Below are 19796 nucleotides of genomic sequence, written 5' to 3'. Positions count from 1 at the left end.
CTGAAATGTGGGCATGTTGCTTCACCTCTCAGAGTCACACTTTCCTCACGTAAAATGCAATTCATGAAATTTCACTTTTATTGTGAGAGTATTTGTGAGATGGTTAACATATATGGTACCTAGAATATCAGATCAGATCAGATCAGATCAGTCGCTCAGTTGTGTCCGACTCTTTGCGACCCCATGAATCGCAGCACGCCAGGCCTCCCTGTCCATCACCAACTCCCGGAGTTCACTCAGACTCACGTCCATCGAGTCAGTGATGTCATCCAGCCATCTCATCCTCTGTTGTCCCCTTCTCCTCCTGCCCCAAATCCCTCCCAGCATCAGAGTTTTTTCCAGTGAGTCAACTCTTCGCATGAGGTGGCCAAAGAACTGGAGTTTCAGCTTTAGCATCATTCCTTCCAAAGAAATCCCAGGGCTGATCTTCAGAATGGACTGGTTGGATCTCCTTGCAGTCCAAGGGACTCTCAAGAGTCTTCTCCAACACCACAGTTCAAAAGCATCAATTCTTCGGCGCTCAGCCTTCTTCACAGTCCAACTCTCACATCCATACATGACCACAGGAAAAACCATAGCCTTACTAGACGAACCTTTGTTGGCAAAGTAATGTCTCTGCTTTTGAATATGCTATCTAGGTTGATCATAACTTTCCTTCCAAGGAGTAAGCGCCTTCTAATTTCATGGCTGCAGTCACCAGAAACCATTAAATCATACACTATTGAATAAATAGGGTCTTGGGGGCATGCTATGATTATAGTATTTTCATGGAAGAGATTAAGAATGTTTAAATTATTGTTCTATCCTGAAATGTTGCATTTGTATTCTCTCTTTCTCACATATCTAAAAGCAGTCTTCTCTTGATGTGATCTAAGAGATGTGCCACTTTTTTGGTTGGGTTGTGCTGCATGGCATGTGGGATCTTAGTTCTCAGACCAGGGATCAAACCCCCACCCGCTGCATTGGCAGCACAGAGTCCTAACCACTGGACCACCAGGGGAGTCCCAAGATGTGTCGTTTTTAAGGGAAATATATCTGTTCTGATTCTTCAAACTGGGAGTTCTCAGATTTCCTATGAATTCCTTCAATATGTAATAATGGTGCATGTCTTCTGGGATTTATTTCTCCTATCTTTAGGGATTGCTTTATGGTTTTTAGAGTACCTTACCATTCTGAATTAGTTTTTCTCCATGCGACTGGATCATTTTTTCCAAGGATGGGTAGACAATCTGAAAATGTTAATCTGAACCCATGAAGCAGATTTTCCAAGATCAAAGAACAAGTGTTTGGGGCTAAACCAACTGAACTTAGGATTTCTGTAATTGGTGTGACAGTTCTTCCTTCCACAGAGAAGGAAGAAATCGGACATCTTAGAGTGAAGGATAGTCTGTGACCAAGAGTGGAGATGACACAGGAGTCAAAGTGTGGTTCTTGAGACCTTTCAGGAAGGTCCCCAAGCTAGGAGGTCCTTTTTCCTATTATGGATTTATGTGAGGCCAAATTTTCTTCCAGTACTTCAACCAAAACATATTACAAGTATGAGAATCCAGCTGTCTTCTATGAAGGCAGACATTCAAAAAGATCTTAAGGATGTAAATTACATTACATCCTTAAGATGTAAATTCATCTTAAGGATGAAAAGCCACTGTTTTCACTATATTTTTTTATGCTTTTAAAAATATATGGTATTTTTCATAATATATGGTGTTTATGTTAACATGCAATGGTTTATTATTTTAAATGCATAATAAAAATATTTTGAATTTTTATCAGCTTTAATTTTTAATATGGTCCTTATTAATTAACAGTCATAGCCCACTTAAACAAAAGCCTTTTGAAGTCCTCAATAATTTTAAAAATGTTAAGGTGTTCTGAGACTAAAATTTGAGAATCATCATCCTAGAAATTTTGGCTTTGACATTGAGTTTAGAACATTTACAATTAGCTACTAGTTCTGAGACTTAAAAAAAAAATGACACCTACCATACTATTATATGTGAACAATATAAAAATGAAATCCCTTGGTTTTTTCCCACCCCCTAAGGAGTCAAAGGGTCCCACAGGGTCTGAGTACTGCCTCCCTCTCTAACTAGTTGAACTCATTATCGAAATGGCTCTACTGGGCCAGTTTATAAGGTGGCAGAGTCCTCTTTTTTTTTTTTTTTTCCTCTGCTCAAGGTCCCAAAATTAATCAGTGGTGAAGTTAGGACTTGAAAACTAGTGGTCCAGTTTCATGGTCCATTCTACTGATAGTTGTGGAAGCCCACTCCAGAAAGCCACAGTGCTGAGTGCTATTCACTCCCAGCAGGAACCCGTGAGAAAATTGGAATTGTTTAGGAGACGAGAAGAGCAAGGCTAAATGGTGATAATCTTGTCCATGGTCATGCCTCTATTAAGATGCAGCTATACCAAAATAATAAATTCATATGCATCAAAGGACTAATATATGGAGATTATTAGGCTTTTTTTTTTTTTTTAATCTAAGCCCAAATCCTTCCTGTTCTCTTGCACTTCAAGCCTTTTTGCATTTATGTCCTCATCAATTTGCCTGATTCTGGAAGGTCCATTGGCCTGCTAAATAAATTTACTTTATCAAATAGGGCTGGCAGAGTTCTGTTCTCAAAGTCACTGTTGAATCTGTCCCCTGGGGTTGGGGAGTATGGGGGGTGGGGATAATCCTCACTCATTAACATGTTAGCATATTTGTTTAACACCTGTGTTCCTTGTCATCCTAGGCTCTTTGATAAACACATAGATTCTCAGGGTTCACAGGCAAGCCAGATGAGTTTTGAGGCCAGGGGCAGGAGTAGCCTGCAAGGACTCCTGGGGTCCATCACCGAGGCATGCTGGGGTTCCAGGATGGGAGGCTAAAGAATCTGGACCTGTGCTGCACTTCATCTCTTTCATACATTGGCACTGTCCTGGCCGCGAGCAAAGAGTGATGAGGATGAGCAAGAAAATCAATGAGGGGGAGAGAAATCAGGAGAGGTGATGAGTGGAGATGACACAGGAGTCGGAGATGCTCCTCTCTACATGCAGCTGCTCAGGTCTCATCCTGCAGCCATGAGCTCTCCAAGACCTGGACCAGGGCCATGTCACTCCTGGGAGATGCTTAGGGCTGTACTGTCTTCTCCAGGTCTTGGAAGAGCTTAGCACATGATGACTGTTGTTGGACATCAGACATCTCTGAATGTACAGACGTGAAGATGCCTTGCAGGCTGGTTGAAATTCAAGGGTATAATGATTAAGATGTGGCAAAGATTAATGTCTAGATTCAGTGGAGGAAGAAAAATGATGACTTGGGGTGTGAAAATGTTAAGCTGGAGAGGTCCAGTCAGCAGTTAGAAACAGGGCCTGGATCTTGGGAGGGGTGTAGCTAGATGTGCCAGCTTGGGAACCACCATCCCATAGAGATGGTGGAGGGTTTGAATAGACAAAGTGAGTTGAATAACTGTTTATCTTTTGCTCTATCAGCTTTTCCAGGTGGCCTATGTTTTAATCAAATTTGCAAATTCTCCTCGCCCTGATCTTTGGGTCTTGGAAAGATCTGTTGACTTTGGAAGCACCTACTCACCTTGGCAATATTTTGCTCGTAAGTAGTCTTACCCACCATGTTATGAGGGGTTTAAATTATTTACAGCAGATCAAGACTGTAGGTTTAACTAGAAAGTTACCCTTTCAGTGTGGTGCATCAGGGGCTGGTCTGTTTTAACTTTCTAGCTTACCCTCTGAACATCCGTTTCTCAAGCATGTGTGCGTGAGTACCAGGGATACACATGTATAACTGGGGTTGAAATACCTCTTACGATAATGGTTCTTGCTACTATTCAGGGGCTTCCCAGGTGGCGCTTGTGGTAGAGGACTTGCCTGCCAATGCAGGAGACATAAGACATGCAGGTTTGATCCCTGGGTCAGGGAGATCCCCTGGAGGAGGGCATGGTAACCCACTCCAGTATTCTTGCCTGAAGAATCCCATGGACAGAGGAGCCTGATGGGCTGCAGTCCATGGGGTTGCAAAGACTTGGGGCACTACTGAAGCGACTTAGCATGCATGTATGCAGTGTATCTGTAACTGGGCCAGAGCTTCATTCCATTTCCTTTTATGTAGAACTATGAAGTAAGTTCCATCTTTATGGATCCTGCCTTTTCACGTTACTTACCTTGACCTTGTCATCTTCACTAATGAAGAATGTCTGAGTGTCTGAACCCTGTGATGAATTGAAGTGGACCGGAATCTTGCTATAAAGGCATTAGGTTTTCCAGGAATGCTCCTTAGAGGGTAAACTTGTCTAAGGAAGAGTGAAGATTTAGAATGAAATCTTCAGACTATTCCTGTTGAAAGTCACAACAGGGCTTTCAGTGGCCAATATTTAAGTGGCCTGAAATGGCTTGGTTTTTCTTTCATGAATTAAGAATTTTATTCTAAGATTCCATCTAAATATCTTAAATGCTTCTCTGGTCTTTCCCTTTTTGTGTATTTTCTTAAAGAAACATAAGATTTAAGAAATTTAAAAGAGGACAATATTTTATTGTACAATATTAACGTTTCCTTCCTAGATTCTAAAGTAGACTGTTTGGAACAGTTTGGGCAGGAAGCAAACAGGGCTATCACCCGAGATGATGATGTACTTTGTACTACGGAATATTCCCGGATTGTGCCATTGGAAAATGGTGAGGTAAGTAGCTTTGGGAGGCCTTGAGAGATAAGACTTAAATATGAACATGAAGATGCACATTTTTTATAATTGTGAAACTTGCATTTTCAAGGAAATTTAACAGATGGAAAGAAACCAGGTTGAAGATGCCCAGACTGAGTTGCTGGAAATTCTTTTTTTTTTAATTGAACTATAATTGACATTGGAAATTCTATTTGAGGTCTTTGATTTTTCTTGGGAAGTCCGGATTCTGACTCCAAGGCCCATAGGTCTTAGATTCTCTTTTCTGTTGGAATATTTAAAAAGTGGATCACTGGTGATTGTGGTGAAGACCCCTCCCACTGCTTCACAAACACCTTGTCTCCCATAGGAGTAGGGGGATGATGGGGTGGTGGCAGAGCTAACCCTGATCCTTTTTGGCAGGATCAGTGTCATTTGTCGGGGAGGGTTGCATGTGTTCCTTGTGAAGTCAGCCAGGCTATTGTTAGGGAAGATGAGAAAATAGCGTGGTGGGCATCAGAGAATTCCATGGAGTTTCAAGTGAGTGGCTTTAAAGGGTGTCAGTCTCATTCTCCTTAGGTAGGGAGATCTTTCTTGAGCAGCTGTATACAGTATCTTCCAGTGATGGGTCAGTGGTTCATGTCTTAATAAATGAGACTTGGATTTCATCTCCTCAAGCTTTAAAACAAAACTTGGGTGGTCCAGTGGTAAAGAATTCACTTGCCAATGCAGGGGACATGGGTGTGATCTCTGGTCTGGGAAGATTTCACATGCCCCAGGCCAACTAAGCCTGTGTGCTGCAACTCCTGAGCCCACACTACAGAGCATGTGCATTGCAACAAGAGAAGCCACTGCGTCGAGAAGCCCTCCCACCACAGCTAGAGAACAGCCCCCGCTCACCGCAACTAGAGAAAGCCCATGGGCAGCAACAAAGAAGCAGTGCAGTCATACATAAATAAATTTAAAGATAAAAAAAAAATAAAAGCAAAACCTGGGTTTTGAATAGATTTCTTTGTCCCCATTCACTGTTTATATCCAGAGACTTCCTTTTTTCAACCTCATTTAGGTTTTTAGCTTCCTTTCTTTGATGCAGCTTGACAAAAATTGTTTCCTTATTTTCATAGATTTAAACATTATACTTCCAACATCTCATAGTGTTTATAGCTCCACAACATGGATACAGCAAAGGGTTTGTGAAAGGAAATGATTTACAGAACCCAAGAGCCCAGGCTTTGAAACATCAAATGACTCAAAGAAACCAAGAGTTTTGGAGCTTTAGTTGTGTGTGTGCTAAATCACTTTAGTCAGGTCTGACTCTTGGTGGACTGTAGCCCGCCAGGCTCCTCTGTCCCTGGGATTCTCTAGGCAAGAATACTAGAGAGGGTTGCCATGCCCTCCTCCAGGGGATCTTCCCGACCCAGGGATTGAACCTGCATCTCTTACATCTCCTGCATTGGCAGGCAGGTTCTTTACCACTAGCGCCACCTGGGAAGCCTTTGCTAAAAGGACTTTTTTTCTCTGTGTGTGTGTGGTGGGCCTTTTAGGTTGTGGTGTCCCTGATAAATGGTCGACCAGGTGCAAAAAACTTTACTTTCTCCCACGCCCTGAGGGAATTCACCAAGGCCACAAACATCCGCCTGCGTTTTCTCCGAACCAACACCCTTCTTGGACACCTCATCTCCAAAGCGCAGAGAGATCCAACCGTCACCCGGCGGGTGAGTAGTGCTCTTCAGCGCCAGGACAGCAGCTTTTGGTACTTTGTTGAATTCATTGCCTCCAACTCTTTCAAGTAAGCCGTTTTTTTTTTTTTTTCAAATTGGAGTTTAGTTGCTTTAGAATGTTGTGTTAGTTTCTGCTGTGCAGCCAAGTGGATCAGTTTTATATGTACATAATCCCCTGCTTTTTAGATTTCCTTCCTATTTAGGTCATCACAGAGCATTGAGTCATGTTCCCTGCGTGCTACAGTAGTTCTCATAGTTACCTGCTGCTGCTGCTGCTAAGTCACTTCAGTCGTGTCCGACTCTGTGCGACCCCACCGACGGCAGCCCACCAGGCTCCCCCGTCCCTGGGATTCTCCAGGCAAGAATACTGGAGTGGGTTGCCATTGCCTTCTCCAATGCATGAAAGTGAAAAGTGAAAGTGAAGTCGCTCAGTCGTGCTGGACTCTTAGCGACCCCATGGACTGCAGCCCACCAGGCTCCTCTGTCCATGGGATTTTCCAGGCAAGAGTACTGGAGTGGGGTGCCATTGCCTTCTCCGCTCATAGTTACCTAGTAGTATGTATATGTCAATCCCAATCTCCCGATTCATCCCACCTCCCCTTCCCCCTTGGATGTTCGTGTGTTTGTTCTCTACATCTGTGCTTTTAAGTAAACTTTACAGCCAGTAGTGTCAGAGGCGTAGGAGTTGTTCTTGTCTGAAATATGAGATGCAGTTTAGAAGTTTGGCTGTTAAAGACAAATCATCATATTCAAAGAAGATGAAAGGCAAAGATGACAGCCATCCTGGTATTAGTCTGCTGTTACAACAAATAGTCCCCAAGTGCCAGAAATGAATACAATAAAGGTTTAGTTTTTGCTCATGTCACGGTCTGATATGGGGTCAGTTTCTATGAAGAGCCACAGCCATCCTAGGATGTCAGACCCCAGGTGGTCCTTGCATTCCCTGCACCTGGTCAGCTGATGAGGGAAAAGAGAGAGAGCATAGGGAGGGTGAGTCTCCTAACCACACAGCTCACTGCCATTGGCAGGAACTGGTTGTGGGACCCTTGGACATGCAGGAGGCTGGGTAATGCAGTGGAGAAAAGCAAGGGGTACAGGCATTGGTGAACATCAGTACTTTCTGCCAGTGTTAGGTGGCCATCCCTCACTCTCAGTGTCAGGAGAGTCCCCTGACTCCTGGGCACAGAGGGTATCAGCAGAATCAATACCCCTAGTTCATTCTCCTCCCATCCTCTGATCCCCTCCCCGGGCCTCCCAGTGGTCAAATCTAGCAGGAGGCCGAAGGAAAAGAGACCCTTATCATCCCGTAAAGTTCAGCCCCTGAGCAAAGGGCAGAATGGAGAGGGGTGCATGCTGGACTTGGGAGGGTGAATGGAAGATGCCAGCTCTATTTTATAGAGTCCGGCTTCTTATGTAGGTAAGTCAGAGAGCTGGGAAAGGAAGGGAGAGAGAAAACTCAAATTTCGCTACCGTTTTGAGTTTTCCGAAAAGGCTAGTCCTCTGGAGTGTGGGTGGCCTGTTTCCTACAATTTCAGCCCCCTTAGCTGTCTCTGAGCTGCTGTATGTGGGAACTACAACTGGATCCGAGGGTGGAATTTACAAGGGAATCCAGGCCTTTCTGATCAACTGTAGCCAGAGTGTTTCCATTCCTCTACATTTGGAGCCTCACCACAGATGTCCTCAGCACATTTTTTTTTTTTTTTTGTCTTTTTGAGGGTTGTAAGGATACTCCTATGTATGTAGATTTCTTTTCACTTAGATGAATGTAGTCTTCTCTATTAAGTAATTTTTAATTGGAGTGTAATTGGTTTACCGTGTTGTCTTGGTTTCTGCTGTACAATGAAGTGAATCAGCTGTATGTATACATATATCCCCTTCCTCTGGGACCTCCCTCCCACCCCCCATCCCACCCCTCTAGGTCATCACAGGGCTCTAAGTTGAGTTCCCTAGTATACAGCAGCTTCCCACTACCTATCTGTTTTACACCTGGTAGTGTATATATCCGGAGAAGGCGATGGCACCCCACTCCAGTACTCTTGCCTGGAAAATCCCATGGACAGAGGAGCCTGGTGGGCGGCTGAGGGGTTGCTGAGGGTCAGACATGACTGAGCGACTTCACTTTCACTTTTCACTTTCATGCATTGGAGAAGGAAATGGCAACCCACTCCAGTGTTCTTGCCTGGAGAATCCCAGGGACCGGGGAGCCTGGTGGGCTGCCGTCTATGGGGTCGCACAGAGTCGGACACAACTGATGCGACTTAACAGCAGCAGTGTATATATGTCAGTCCTACTCTCCAAATTCTTCCCACCCTCCCGTTCCCACACTGTGTCCACGTTGGAGTCTCTATTCCAAAAGTCCACGGGCAGATGAATGGATAAAGAAGATGTGGTACATGTATACAATGGAATATTACTCAGCCATTAAAAGGAACAAAATTGGGTCATTTGTAGAGACGTGGGTGGGTCTAGACTTTGTCATACAGGGTGAAGTAAGTCAGAAAGAGAAAAACAAATATTGTATATTAACACATGTATGTGGAACCTAGAAGAATGGTACAAATGAACCTACAAGTAATTTCTTATGGTGCGCACCATGTATATAACCCCATCCCCCAGTCTAGGTTGTTCTTTAAGTCGAGGAGCCCAGAACACCAGCTGTCCTGTTACACGCATCACGTATGCAGCTGAGTGAAGGCAGATGGCAGGCTTCCCTCTTGCCACTGCTGCCCTAACCCATGTGCAGAGAGAAACTTCTGTGGTGAAAGCTTCTGAGTGTGCACTTGTCTCAGAAAGCTCGCCAATGCTGCATTTATCTGTATTGACAAGAGGGGCTGTTAATGTCTTCAGATTAAGTAAGACATGGCCAGGAAGCTAAGACACCTCACAGCTTTTAGTGAGGAGGTGGTAACAGAGCCCCAACTTGGAGTGAGTGGGGAGGTTTAGGATGACTAACCTCAGTGACAGCCAACAGATACAAAGCCCCTCTTGTCCTTGTGAGTTCAAAGACTTCCTAACAGATATCCTCGCTGGTGACATCACCTCAGTGAGAAAGATTATTTATACCCCCGACCCCTGAATTCCTTACTGAATCCTGTGCATCTTCAGCCAAGGGAAGGAAGGGAGCTGGCAGTTGGTGCCACCCATTGTCACAAGTGGAGAGACCCCCACCATGCTGGAGATATGCCCTGTCCATGAGATGGCCACCCACATGGCTGGACTGGTTTAGGGGATGAGCCTCAGCTGGGTCTGTAGCTATCTGGCCTTTTGGAGCTTGAACCTCCACCTGTGGCTTTATTCACCCTGCCGTAGGCAAGCGGACGTCCACAGCTGCTGGTGGGCCTTGCCAGTCTCAGCGCTGTATCTAATCCATCTTGATGAATATTGTTCTCCTTTCCTGGAACCTGCATACAGTTGGTGGCAGATGTTTGATACAAAATTATGTTTTTGGTAAATAGATAATGTGCAAGTATATTGTGCACTATATGGGACTCAGCTTTATATTAAGAAAAGAGAGAGAAGCTAGGAAGCAGGCAATCCCTTTCCCAAAGGCTATAGGGTGTGCTTCTTTTCCAAGGTAATTTCTCTTCATGCATTTAAAGCATTTAATTAAAAACTTTTTAAAGTTTAGTTTTATTTTTAAAGGTTTTTTTTTTTTTTTAATGTGGACTATTTTTAAAGTCTTTACTAAATTTGTTACAGTATTGTTTCTGTTTTATGTTTTGGCTTTTCGGTGGTGAAGCATGTGGAATCTTAGCTCCCCAGTCAGGGATCAAACCTGTGCCCCCTGCATTGGAAGGTGACGACTTAACCACTGGACCACCAGGGAAGTCCCAGTTATTTTTTTAATAACGTAACAAGTTTTGATCATTAGTCACGACAACTATACCATTTTTTTCATTTAATTTTTTTGTCTTTTGACCATGTGGCACGTGGGATCTTAGTTCCCCAACCTGGGATTGAACCATTGGAAGGCGGAGTCTGAACCACTGGACTGCCAGGGAAGTCCCAATTACTTTTTATAATGTAACAAGTATAGTTCATTAGTCATGACAGCTGTACCATTTTATTTATCTATTTTTATTTGTCTTTTGACCACACGGCATGTGAGATCTTAGTTCCGAGACCAGGGATTGAACCCACGTCCCCTGATTGGCTGCACGGAGTCTTAAGCACTGGACCACCGGGGTATTTTATTTTTTTAAATGGACAGATTCAGCAGGGTGCTATTACATTTGATTGGGGAATGTATTTTTTTGTAAGAAAAGTTACATCCAAATGTGGCTCCCTTTTGTGCTGAGGGAGGCTTAGGAGACAGGATGGAAGGGAAGAGGGTCAGTACAGGTGTGCGTTAAAGATTAGTAAAGTCTATGTCAGGGCTTAGTAAAACTGACATGTTGTGTTTTCTGCTCTATAGTATTATTACAGCATAAAGGATATCAGCATCGGTGGGCGGTGTGTTTGCAACGGCCATGCTGAAGTGTGCAATGCAAACAATCCGGAAAAACTGTGAGTACCTTGTATAGATTTTTTTAGCTTTCTATGAATGTCTAATTGTTTCAGTGGTGTTGGCATCCTATTACATACTTCTAAGTTCCTTCCCTCAATAGGAATGTTTCAACCTCAACACGAAGATGATGTGTGTGTCTCCTCTCCTCCATCCCAACACCCCCTTTCCCACCCCCGCTCCAGACGGTGCCCCAGGCAGCCACAGACAATTGAGTACAATTGGCGGGAGAAATGTTTGGCATCCCCGGTGTATGTTTTCAAATCCTTTTTCATCTTTGAAACTGTGGTACAATACATGGAAAGTTTACCATCTTGACCGTCCTTAAGTGGGGGGGTTTAAGTTCACTGGTGTTCAACGCATTCGTAGTTGTGCAGCCAACCTCCAGAGCTCTTTTCACCTTGCAGAACTGAGGCTCTTTACACACTACACACCTCTGCATTCTCTCCTCTCACGGCCCCTGGCAACGCCATTCTACTTCCTGTCTCTATGAATTTGTCTACTCTGAGTGTCTCAAAGAAGACACAATATTGTCTTTTTGTGACTGGTTTATTTCACATAGTATGATGTCCTCATAGCATGTGTCAGAATTTCCTTCCTTGTTAAGACTGAATAGTATTTCGTTATGTATACACTGCATTTTGCTTACCCGTTCATCTGTTGATGGACACAGGTCACTGCCACCTTTTATCTGTCGTGAATAATTCTGCTATGAACGTCAGTGTAACTCTGGGTGTATTTCACATATAACAAGATGCGTGTATCTCTAATATTGTGTTCTGCAGTTGTATGTATGTTGCGTTGTGTGTGCTGCTCTGCAGTTTGTATGTAAGTGTGGCCAGGTGTGCTCAGTCGTGTCCAACTCTTTGTGACCCCCATGGACTGTAGCCCACCCAGCTCCTCTGTCCATGGGATTTTTCAGGCAAGAAGCCTGGAGTGGGTTGCCATTTCCTCCTCCAGGGCATCTTCCCAACCAAGAGATCGAACCTGTGTCTCTCTGCAATTGTATGCATTCACATTATCACTTCTAGAAGGATACTCTGAAGGGCCGGAAATGACCAGATGCTAGATATAGTAATGTTTGTCTCTCAGTGTTTTAATTTAAAGTGTTCAATTCCCCATAGCAGCATTTACCAGGGGTACATTTTACTGTTAGTCAAGTTCAAGTTTGTGCATGGCTACACAATGCTAAGGCCTAGCTACAGGTTTGGGCAGAGGTGCCAGCTACCAGTGTACATGGTAAGTTGGTGATGCCCTCTGCCCAACTTGAAACAATCTCTAATGCTATCAGCCCCCTTTCAGAGATCAGGTGGTATTCTGAGATAACACTGTGAATCTATCAACCTACCAGTCCTTAATCAGTAAGGGCTTGCTTATTAATGATTAAATATGCCTGCCATGTAACCTCCTGAACGGTTGGGCCCTCAGGCACTAGAAGCCGAGTCAGAGAAGTCCGGAGTTGGAAGAGAAGGAGAAAAGAGTTCACTGTAGGTCTCTGAGCCTGAGATAAAGTGGTGCCCTGTGGGAGAGGAGAGGAGGAGAAGTCATTGGAGAGAGGCTGAGCTTCCCGTTTGGAAGAGCTGCTGGCTCTGTGGTCTTGGCAGACCTGTGGGGGTTCTGTACTCTGCGGTGAATTGCTCCCGGCGTGTGTCACAAAATATCTCTCCATCCCTCAGTGAAAGGCTGAGTGCCACTGGTCTACATTAGCACAACTTCCTTGCCTCCCCGTCTACTGGTTGGCTTCTGCCCAACAGGCTGACCTGCACAGGTGATTCACAGAGGCCTCTATGAATAGAAAAAAAGTCTTATGTTCAGGGTGATTCAATGACCTAATGGAGGGAGCCACGGCTGGGCAATCAGCAATCAAGTAGAACCCGTGGCAAGGCAAAAGAGGACTTTAATCAAGCGTGGGTACAAGGCTGACTTTGATGTCCAGAAACGTGGAAGGGTCATGGGTTTAATTCTGAGCTTCCTAGCAGTCAACTCAAAAAGGGAACCCTGCTGAGTTTCATATTTCACTATGATCATAATCTAAAAAGGATCAGTTGTATAGGAGAAGGTGAATGTTGACACCGGGGCCAGATGAGACGTCTACCTGGAGGTGGATGGAATGGTCATGAAGAGGATTCTCCAGTCAACAACATATTCAGTAACATCCTTCCAACAGGCACAGGGATAAATTTTCTACACCAGTCATCAGCCTGGGCTGAGAGAGCATCAGCAAAAGCAGTTATTTGGGGGTGGCAATATGATTCAGAAAGGTTTCCCGCTCTCTTTTCTTTTTCTGTACTCAATATGGATCTCCCTATAAGAGTAGTTGGGCACTTTGCTGGTCGTCCAATGGTAAAGAATCCACCTGCCAATGCAGGGGACACAGGTTTGATCCCTGGTCAGGGAAGATTCCACGTGCCGAGGAGCAACTAAGCCTGTGCATCTCGGCTGCTGAGCCTGCACTCTAGAGCCTGGGAGCTTCAACAAGAGAAGCCACTGCAATGAGAAGCCTGAGCACTGCAATGGAGAGTAGCCCCTGCTTGCCAGCACTAGAGAAAAGCCTGCACACGGCAATGAAGACCCACTGCTGCCAAAAATAAATAAGTATTTTTTTTTAAAAAAGAGAGAGAGTAGTTGGACTCCACAATACCAGAAAAAGAAAAAAAAAAAAAAAAAGAATAATAAGACTGTATGTTCTTTTTTTTTTTTTTTTTTTTAAGACTGTATGTTCTTTAAGCAGTTTTCCCTAAATATTTGTTCAGTTCAGCTTAAGCAAATACCTCATTGGCAATGAGCTGAAAGTGCATCTCTGACCAAAACCCATTTGAACTCCAGCTGTTCTGTGCTGCCAGTTAAATCTGTGTCCATCTGCTTTAACAGGCAGCTGAGTTGGGAGAGGGATGATGCCTTTTCTTAGGAGAGTAACCTTCCCATCTCCCCTGGGAAGGATTAATGGGATCCCCATGGGCACAGCCAAGAGTTTTCTTAGACTCTGTTTTGAATCCTCTTTCAAGCACAGATGAATGGAAGCTCAGAGCTTGGAGTTCTAATTCAGTGCCATGACTATAGTTATTTCATTTAAGCCTAGAAACATTTTAAGGTACGTCTATAGTGGAAAAGCTATGACAAACCTAGACAGCGTATGAAAAAGCAGAGTCATTAAAAAAAAAAGCAGACAACACATCCCTTTGCCAACAAAGTTTCGTATAGTCAAAGCTATGGTTTTTCCAGTAATCATGGATGAATGTGAAAGTTGTGTCATAAAGAAGTCTGAGCACCAAAGAACTGATGCTTTCAAATTGTGGTGCTGGAGAAGACTCTTGAGAGTCCCTTGGACTGCAAGGAGAAGCAAACCAGTCAATTCAACCCTGAATATTCATTGAAAGTATTGTAGCCACAAGTTCTGGGAAACAAACTCACTCAGATGGACAATGCAGATAGTGGAGTGCAGTTTATTACACCGGGGAGCCCAAGGCAGAGTCTCCTCTTAGCCAAGGACCCTGATCAGTTTCTGTGAAACCTTATATACCCTAAGTGTATGTGCTCAAACCCACCTCCCCAAATTCTCTGAAACTAGACTGAACAAAGGAAAGATACAATCAAAGTTAACCCATGATTTGTTTGCCTTAAACACGTGATTCGTATGCCTTAAACCCATGATTTGTATGCCTTAAGCCTAGGTAGTTAACAGTGGACAACTATCAGTATGCCTGTGGTCATACCCCAATAAGCTTAATAGAATTTATGATTCTATTCAGTTACACAGATAATTAGGGTATTCTTTTAGGCGATGGAGTGTCTAGGTATGAGCCCTGGTGCTCTTCCATCCGGAGGGGTCTGGTTTTCCAGTTGGTACGTCATTTCCCTCGGCATATAGCTCAAAGTCCACAGTCTGGCCCAAGGTGGAGTCCTGCTTTCAAGATGGAGCCTGTTCCGTCTGTTTCCTTCTTCAGAAGGACTGATGCTGAAACTGAAGCTCCAGTAGTTTGGCCACCTGATGCGAAGAGCTGAGTCACTGGAAAATACCCTGATGCTGGGAAAGATTGAGGGCACGAGAAGAAGAGGGTGACAGAGGGTGAGATGGTTGGATGGCATCAGCGACTCAATGGACGTGAATTTGAGCAAACTCCGGGAGATAGTGGAGTACAGAAAACCCTGGAATGCTGCAGTCTATGGAGTCACAAAGAGTCAGACACGACTTAGCGATAGTTAAGTTTCAAAGTAGTTCTTTGAAAGTAGATTTTTTGTGTTTACCCCATTGCCTTGCTGAGTAATCCGAGCTTTGGCCCAGTGATGGAGCTGCTTTTTGGAGCTGGACCCTTCAAACAGGGTCCTCTGAGATGCTGTGAGTGACTGTCTCTTGGATTCTTTGTACCTCTGGCCAGACACCAGGCTGAAAGTAAGAAATCTGACCCATCTCACAGGTGACTCTAGATTTTTGTGAAGATGTTGATACTCCGCACACCTCAATACCCTCAGCACTTGCTCCTGTGTCGATTTATCATTATATAAGGTGGTAGAGAAGATCTGGGAGTTTGGAATCAGACAAACTTCAGTTTGAAATCTGGCTCTCTGTTGACCATCTCCTGAGTTTTGGCAAATATTTAAATATCTCTGGATCTTAGTGTCACCACATGTAAAGTGGAGTTAATAAGCAGGATGGAGGGACTTGAAATAACATACGCAGAGTGCTTTGTTCTCATAGTCACGCAGTGGTACCATAGGTGACCATGATGACTCAGTTTTTCACACGGGAGCAGCTGATCTTCAGTTTAAAAAAAACAACTTTTCAGTAATAGATCTGCTTTGTTATATGCCCAGGTTTCGGTGTGAATGCCAGCACAATACTTGCGGGGACACGTGTGATCGCTGTTGCATGGGGTACAATCAGAGGCGCTGGCGGCCTGCCATGGGGAAGCAGAGCAATGAGTGTGAAGGTGAGCCCTGGAGGAGGGACCCTGGGACGCAAGGCCCCGCCCATGAGCCCCCTCCCTCATTTCTGCCTGAGGACTGAATGCTTGTGTGCTCAGTTGGTTCAGTTGTGTCCGACTCTGCGTGACCTTATGGACTGTAGCCTGCCAGGCTTCTCTGTTCATGGGATTTCCCAGGCAAGAATATTGGAGTGGGTTGCCATGCCCTCCTCCAGGGAATCTTCCCAACCCAGGGATCGAACCCACGTCTCATGTCTCCTGCACTGGCAGGCGGGTTCTTTACCTCTAGTGCCCCTGGGAAGCCTGCCTAAGGACTGAGGGCAGTGTTTTTCCTGTGCTCGTGAACAGGGCAGGATCATGTCAGTCTCTAGAGTCAGAACTATCCATCCCAACGAGTAACTCACCGACTGGAGGTAGAAGTGCCCCACTCTAAATTCAGATAGAAATATGTGAACAAAAATAGCAGCAATAATGACTATTAATATATATATTAAACATTCACTGTGTGCAAAGATTGGGCAGAGTGCTTTGACAATTGGCCTCTCTTTAGCAATCTAAAATGCGATGCAGCCATTATTAAATTTAAAACCCTTACAGTTTCTTAGGATGTGATACTGGATTGGAATCCTGAGTATTTTTTTGAGGACAGACATCCAGAGAAGGTGGTGAGATTGATGTCTAAACAGAGAACTGGAAGCACCGAGGGAATAGGACTGAGGGGGATGCAGGGTGGAGGGGACCAGAGAAGGAAGGAAGAAAGGCGAGAGGCTGCTTTTAATTATGGGCACAATATAAACCAAAAAAAAAAAAGTGTTATTTTAGCAAACAAGCCCTATGACAGCCAACTAAAGATTTTCTTTTAAACCCATCTTCTTAGAAATTCACATATTTATTCCATTTGCTAGAAACGTTTTTTAACTTGTCGTTATTGACTTTGGAGATTGTGGCTTATTTTTTCCTGAATATTCTTAGCATTTGCAGATGAATTTGCTTTTATGAAATGACCAAAAGGTGCTTGGATCCAGGTTTGTTGGGCTTCCATGGTGGCTCAGACAGTAAAGAATCTGCCTGCAATGCAGGAGACCCAGGTTTGATCCCTGATTCAGGAAGATCCCCTGGAGAAGGAAATGGGAACCCAATCCAGTATTCTTGCCTGGAGAATTCCATGGACAGAGGAGCCTGGTGGGCTATAGTCCATGGGCTCTCAAAGAGTTGGACACGACTGAGTGACTGACATTTTCACTTTTTTGTTGTTGTTTTAACTAGATGGGTAAGAAAGCATTTTGGCCAAAAAATTCTTATAACTGTTAAGAAATAAGACTGTGATTTCTGTAACTAGCAGAATTACTTAGAATGCATTTCTGGTGAGAAGTTCCAAGCGAGCTTTGAGAGATCCTAGCCTTGTTGGAAGGTATGGATGCTGTCTGGGTGAATGCTCAGGTGATCTCTAGGTCCAGGGTGTTACCTAGATGGCCATTCTCACTTGATAGTCAAGCTAACGGGTTCCTTTTCATTGAATCCCCTACTTCTTATCCCTAGATAATAGGGCCAAAAAGAGGGAAACGTAATAATCAGGGGTTGTTTCTTCCAACACTTTCAGATGCTGGTTTAAAATAGTTTGATTGAGTAAATGTTATCACATAAACCAACATTGGTCATATGATTTGTTTTCCAGACTGATGGAACTCCTCGGTCACATGCTTACTCCAACATGTGTGATGACTTTTAAATAATTTCCTTTCATAAGTTTTTAACTTTCTTACACTTTTTTTGCCAAAATGGTTAAAAATTACAGGCTGTATGTGGAAATCAGATCTAGTAAGATATTTGTTAGATGCTGTCTAAACTCCATGTGAGTTACTGCAATTCAAAATAAAGACTTCTGAAGAAATAACTGATGTAGTAAATAGAAATGCCTTAAAAAATCATGGCACCACTGAGGAAATGAAAATAAGAAAATGTTCAAGCTCTTAAAAACAGGATTAACTGGGGACTTGCCTGATGGTCCAGTGGTTAAAATTTCACCTTCCAATGCAGGGGGCTGTGAGTTGGATTCCTGGTTGGGGAGCTAAGATCTGCATTCCTCAGGGCCAAAAAAACCAAAACATAAAACAGAAGCAGTGCTGTAACATATTCAATAGAGACTTAAAAAAACAGGTTAATTTGGAATTCTAACTCAATCTTCTTCCCTAATAGATTTATCTGAGAACTTGATTAAAATATACAAATTCCTGGAAAGATAGAAAATTTGATCTAGGTAGAATGTAGTGAATATGGATTCTACCTAAGAAACAAGAAGAATTTTACTTGTGTTAAATCTTTTTCATCTTGGCAATGATGAAAATCCTAAATGGGTTTAAACTCTGTTTTCTAATTTTATAAGTATCATATGTTAATTATAAATAATTTGGAAATTATTTCTTAAAGTAAAATCATTAATACTTTTATTACCCTAAGAGATCCACTATTAATATTTTGTCAGGTATTCTAGTGTTTTTTCATACATTAAATGCTCAAGAGTATATTATTTTATATAATTTTATATCTGGATTTTTTTTTTTTTTTAGAGGTACTTCTATCCCCACATCCCTGCCGATACTTGGTTGCCAATACTTGGTATTCTCAGCTTTATTATTTTTTTGGATATCTGGATCTTTTTCACTTAGTATTTAAAAATATTTTCCTGTATCATTAAAAACTCTTTGACATCCTTTTTGATGGCTCATGGTATAGTCATTCTTGATTCAAGTGTATCTAAAAAGTGTTTGTTTTGTTGAGTCCTTACTGTGTGCAGGGCACCATGCTCTATTACAAACAAAACCTGAGCAGTGCTTGACTTCATAGAACTCAGTCAAGCAAATATACTGTTGTTTGCTTAGCCATTTCCCTATGGTTAGATGTCAAGATTACTTCCATTTGATCACTATTACAGATAAAGCTGAGATGAAAGGCTTAGAATGTTGACTGAGAGAGTAGGTTTTGGAGTCACAGAAAGACAAGTCAGGATTCTGCTTGTCTGACTTGTGAACTCTGTGAGTGAACACTTCCCTTAACCTCTCTAAGCCTCAGCGTCCCCATCTGGGCTATGGACATCATCATACCTCCCCTAGAAAGTTATTATGCATATAAAATAAGGTAATGCAAGTAATGCTTTCCGTAGTGTACCAGGACTCAGTTATTCTTGGCAGTAGGAGCAGTAGTAATATTCACTTTGTGCAGCTTAATTGGCAGGTTGTTGTTGGTGTTCAGCCTTTGTGACCCCATGAGCTGCAGCATGCCAGGCTTCCCTGTCCTTCACTGTCTCCCAGAGTTTGCTCAAACTCGTGTCATTGAGTCGGTAATGCCATCCAACCATCTCCTCTGTCATCCCCTTCTCCTCCTGCCTTCGATCTTTCCCAGCATCAGGGTCTTTTCCAGTGAGTCGGCTCTTTGCATCAGGTAGCCAGAGTATTGGAGCTTCAGCTTCAGCACCAGTCCTTCCAATGAATATTCAGGGTTGATTTCCTTTAGGATTGACTGGTTTGATCTCCTTGGCATGTTGATTTATCTTAATTTGTTGTAATTACATATCTTATTTTTTTGAAAAGAGAAACTTTCTCCCAATTAATATCAAACAAAAGAAGGTATAAATTGCATATGGTTGTAGGCTGATCTTTGTGTAAAAGTCTCTAGAATTTTCCACTGAGGGTATCCATGGTGTTCCAGAATGGACTTTCTTGTAGTTCAGTGAGCAGTAATCCTCTAGGGGTAGGGGGTGCGGGGATTTACTGAGGGTCTCATAGTCACGATGCAGTACTAACTTAGAATGCTCTTTCCTCAGCATGCAACTGCCATGGACACTCCACCGACTGTTACTATGATCCGGATGTTGAGAGGCAGCAGGCAAGCTTGAATATCCAAGGCCTCTATGCAGGTGGAGGGGTCTGCATTAACTGTCAGGTAAGGCACTATTTAAGTCAGCCTAGGAAATGAACATTCAGGAAGCCCTACTCTA

The 19796-nt window shown here is 43.3% G+C and overlaps 1 protein-coding gene across 8 annotated transcripts in view; it reads left to right on the top strand.

The window, feature by feature from the left end:
- LAMA3 (laminin subunit alpha 3) overlaps positions 1-19796 on the top strand; it is a 259339-nt gene that overhangs the window by 59477 nt on the left and 180066 nt on the right. For 4 of the 8 annotated variants that reach the window (XM_086372933.1, XM_086372941.1, XM_086372935.1 and 1 more), the window contains exons 3-8: positions 3475-3592; positions 4558-4676; positions 6200-6370; positions 10791-10882; positions 15693-15808; positions 19623-19741. In XM_086372933.1, the coding sequence (XP_086229059.1) occupies positions 3475-3592; positions 4558-4676; positions 6200-6370; positions 10791-10882; positions 15693-15808; positions 19623-19741 (735 nt within the window). Of the gene's footprint in view, positions 1-3474; positions 3593-4557; positions 4677-6199; positions 6371-10115; positions 10562-10790; positions 10883-15692; positions 15809-19622; positions 19742-19796 lie in introns of those variants that run through there. The other 4 variants (XM_086372937.1, XM_086372936.1, XM_086372938.1 and 1 more) reach the window with 4 other exon arrangements.

The sequence above is a fragment of the Bos grunniens genome, chromosome 24, assembly GCF_055505025.1.
Source record: "Bos grunniens cultivar Pamir isolate PY7600 chromosome 24, Bosgru_T2T1.0, whole genome shotgun sequence".
Taxonomy (NCBI): Eukaryota; Metazoa; Chordata; class Mammalia; order Artiodactyla; family Bovidae; genus Bos; species Bos grunniens.
Note: the sequence above shows the minus strand (reverse complement) of the source record. Positions and strands in the feature narration are given on the sequence as shown.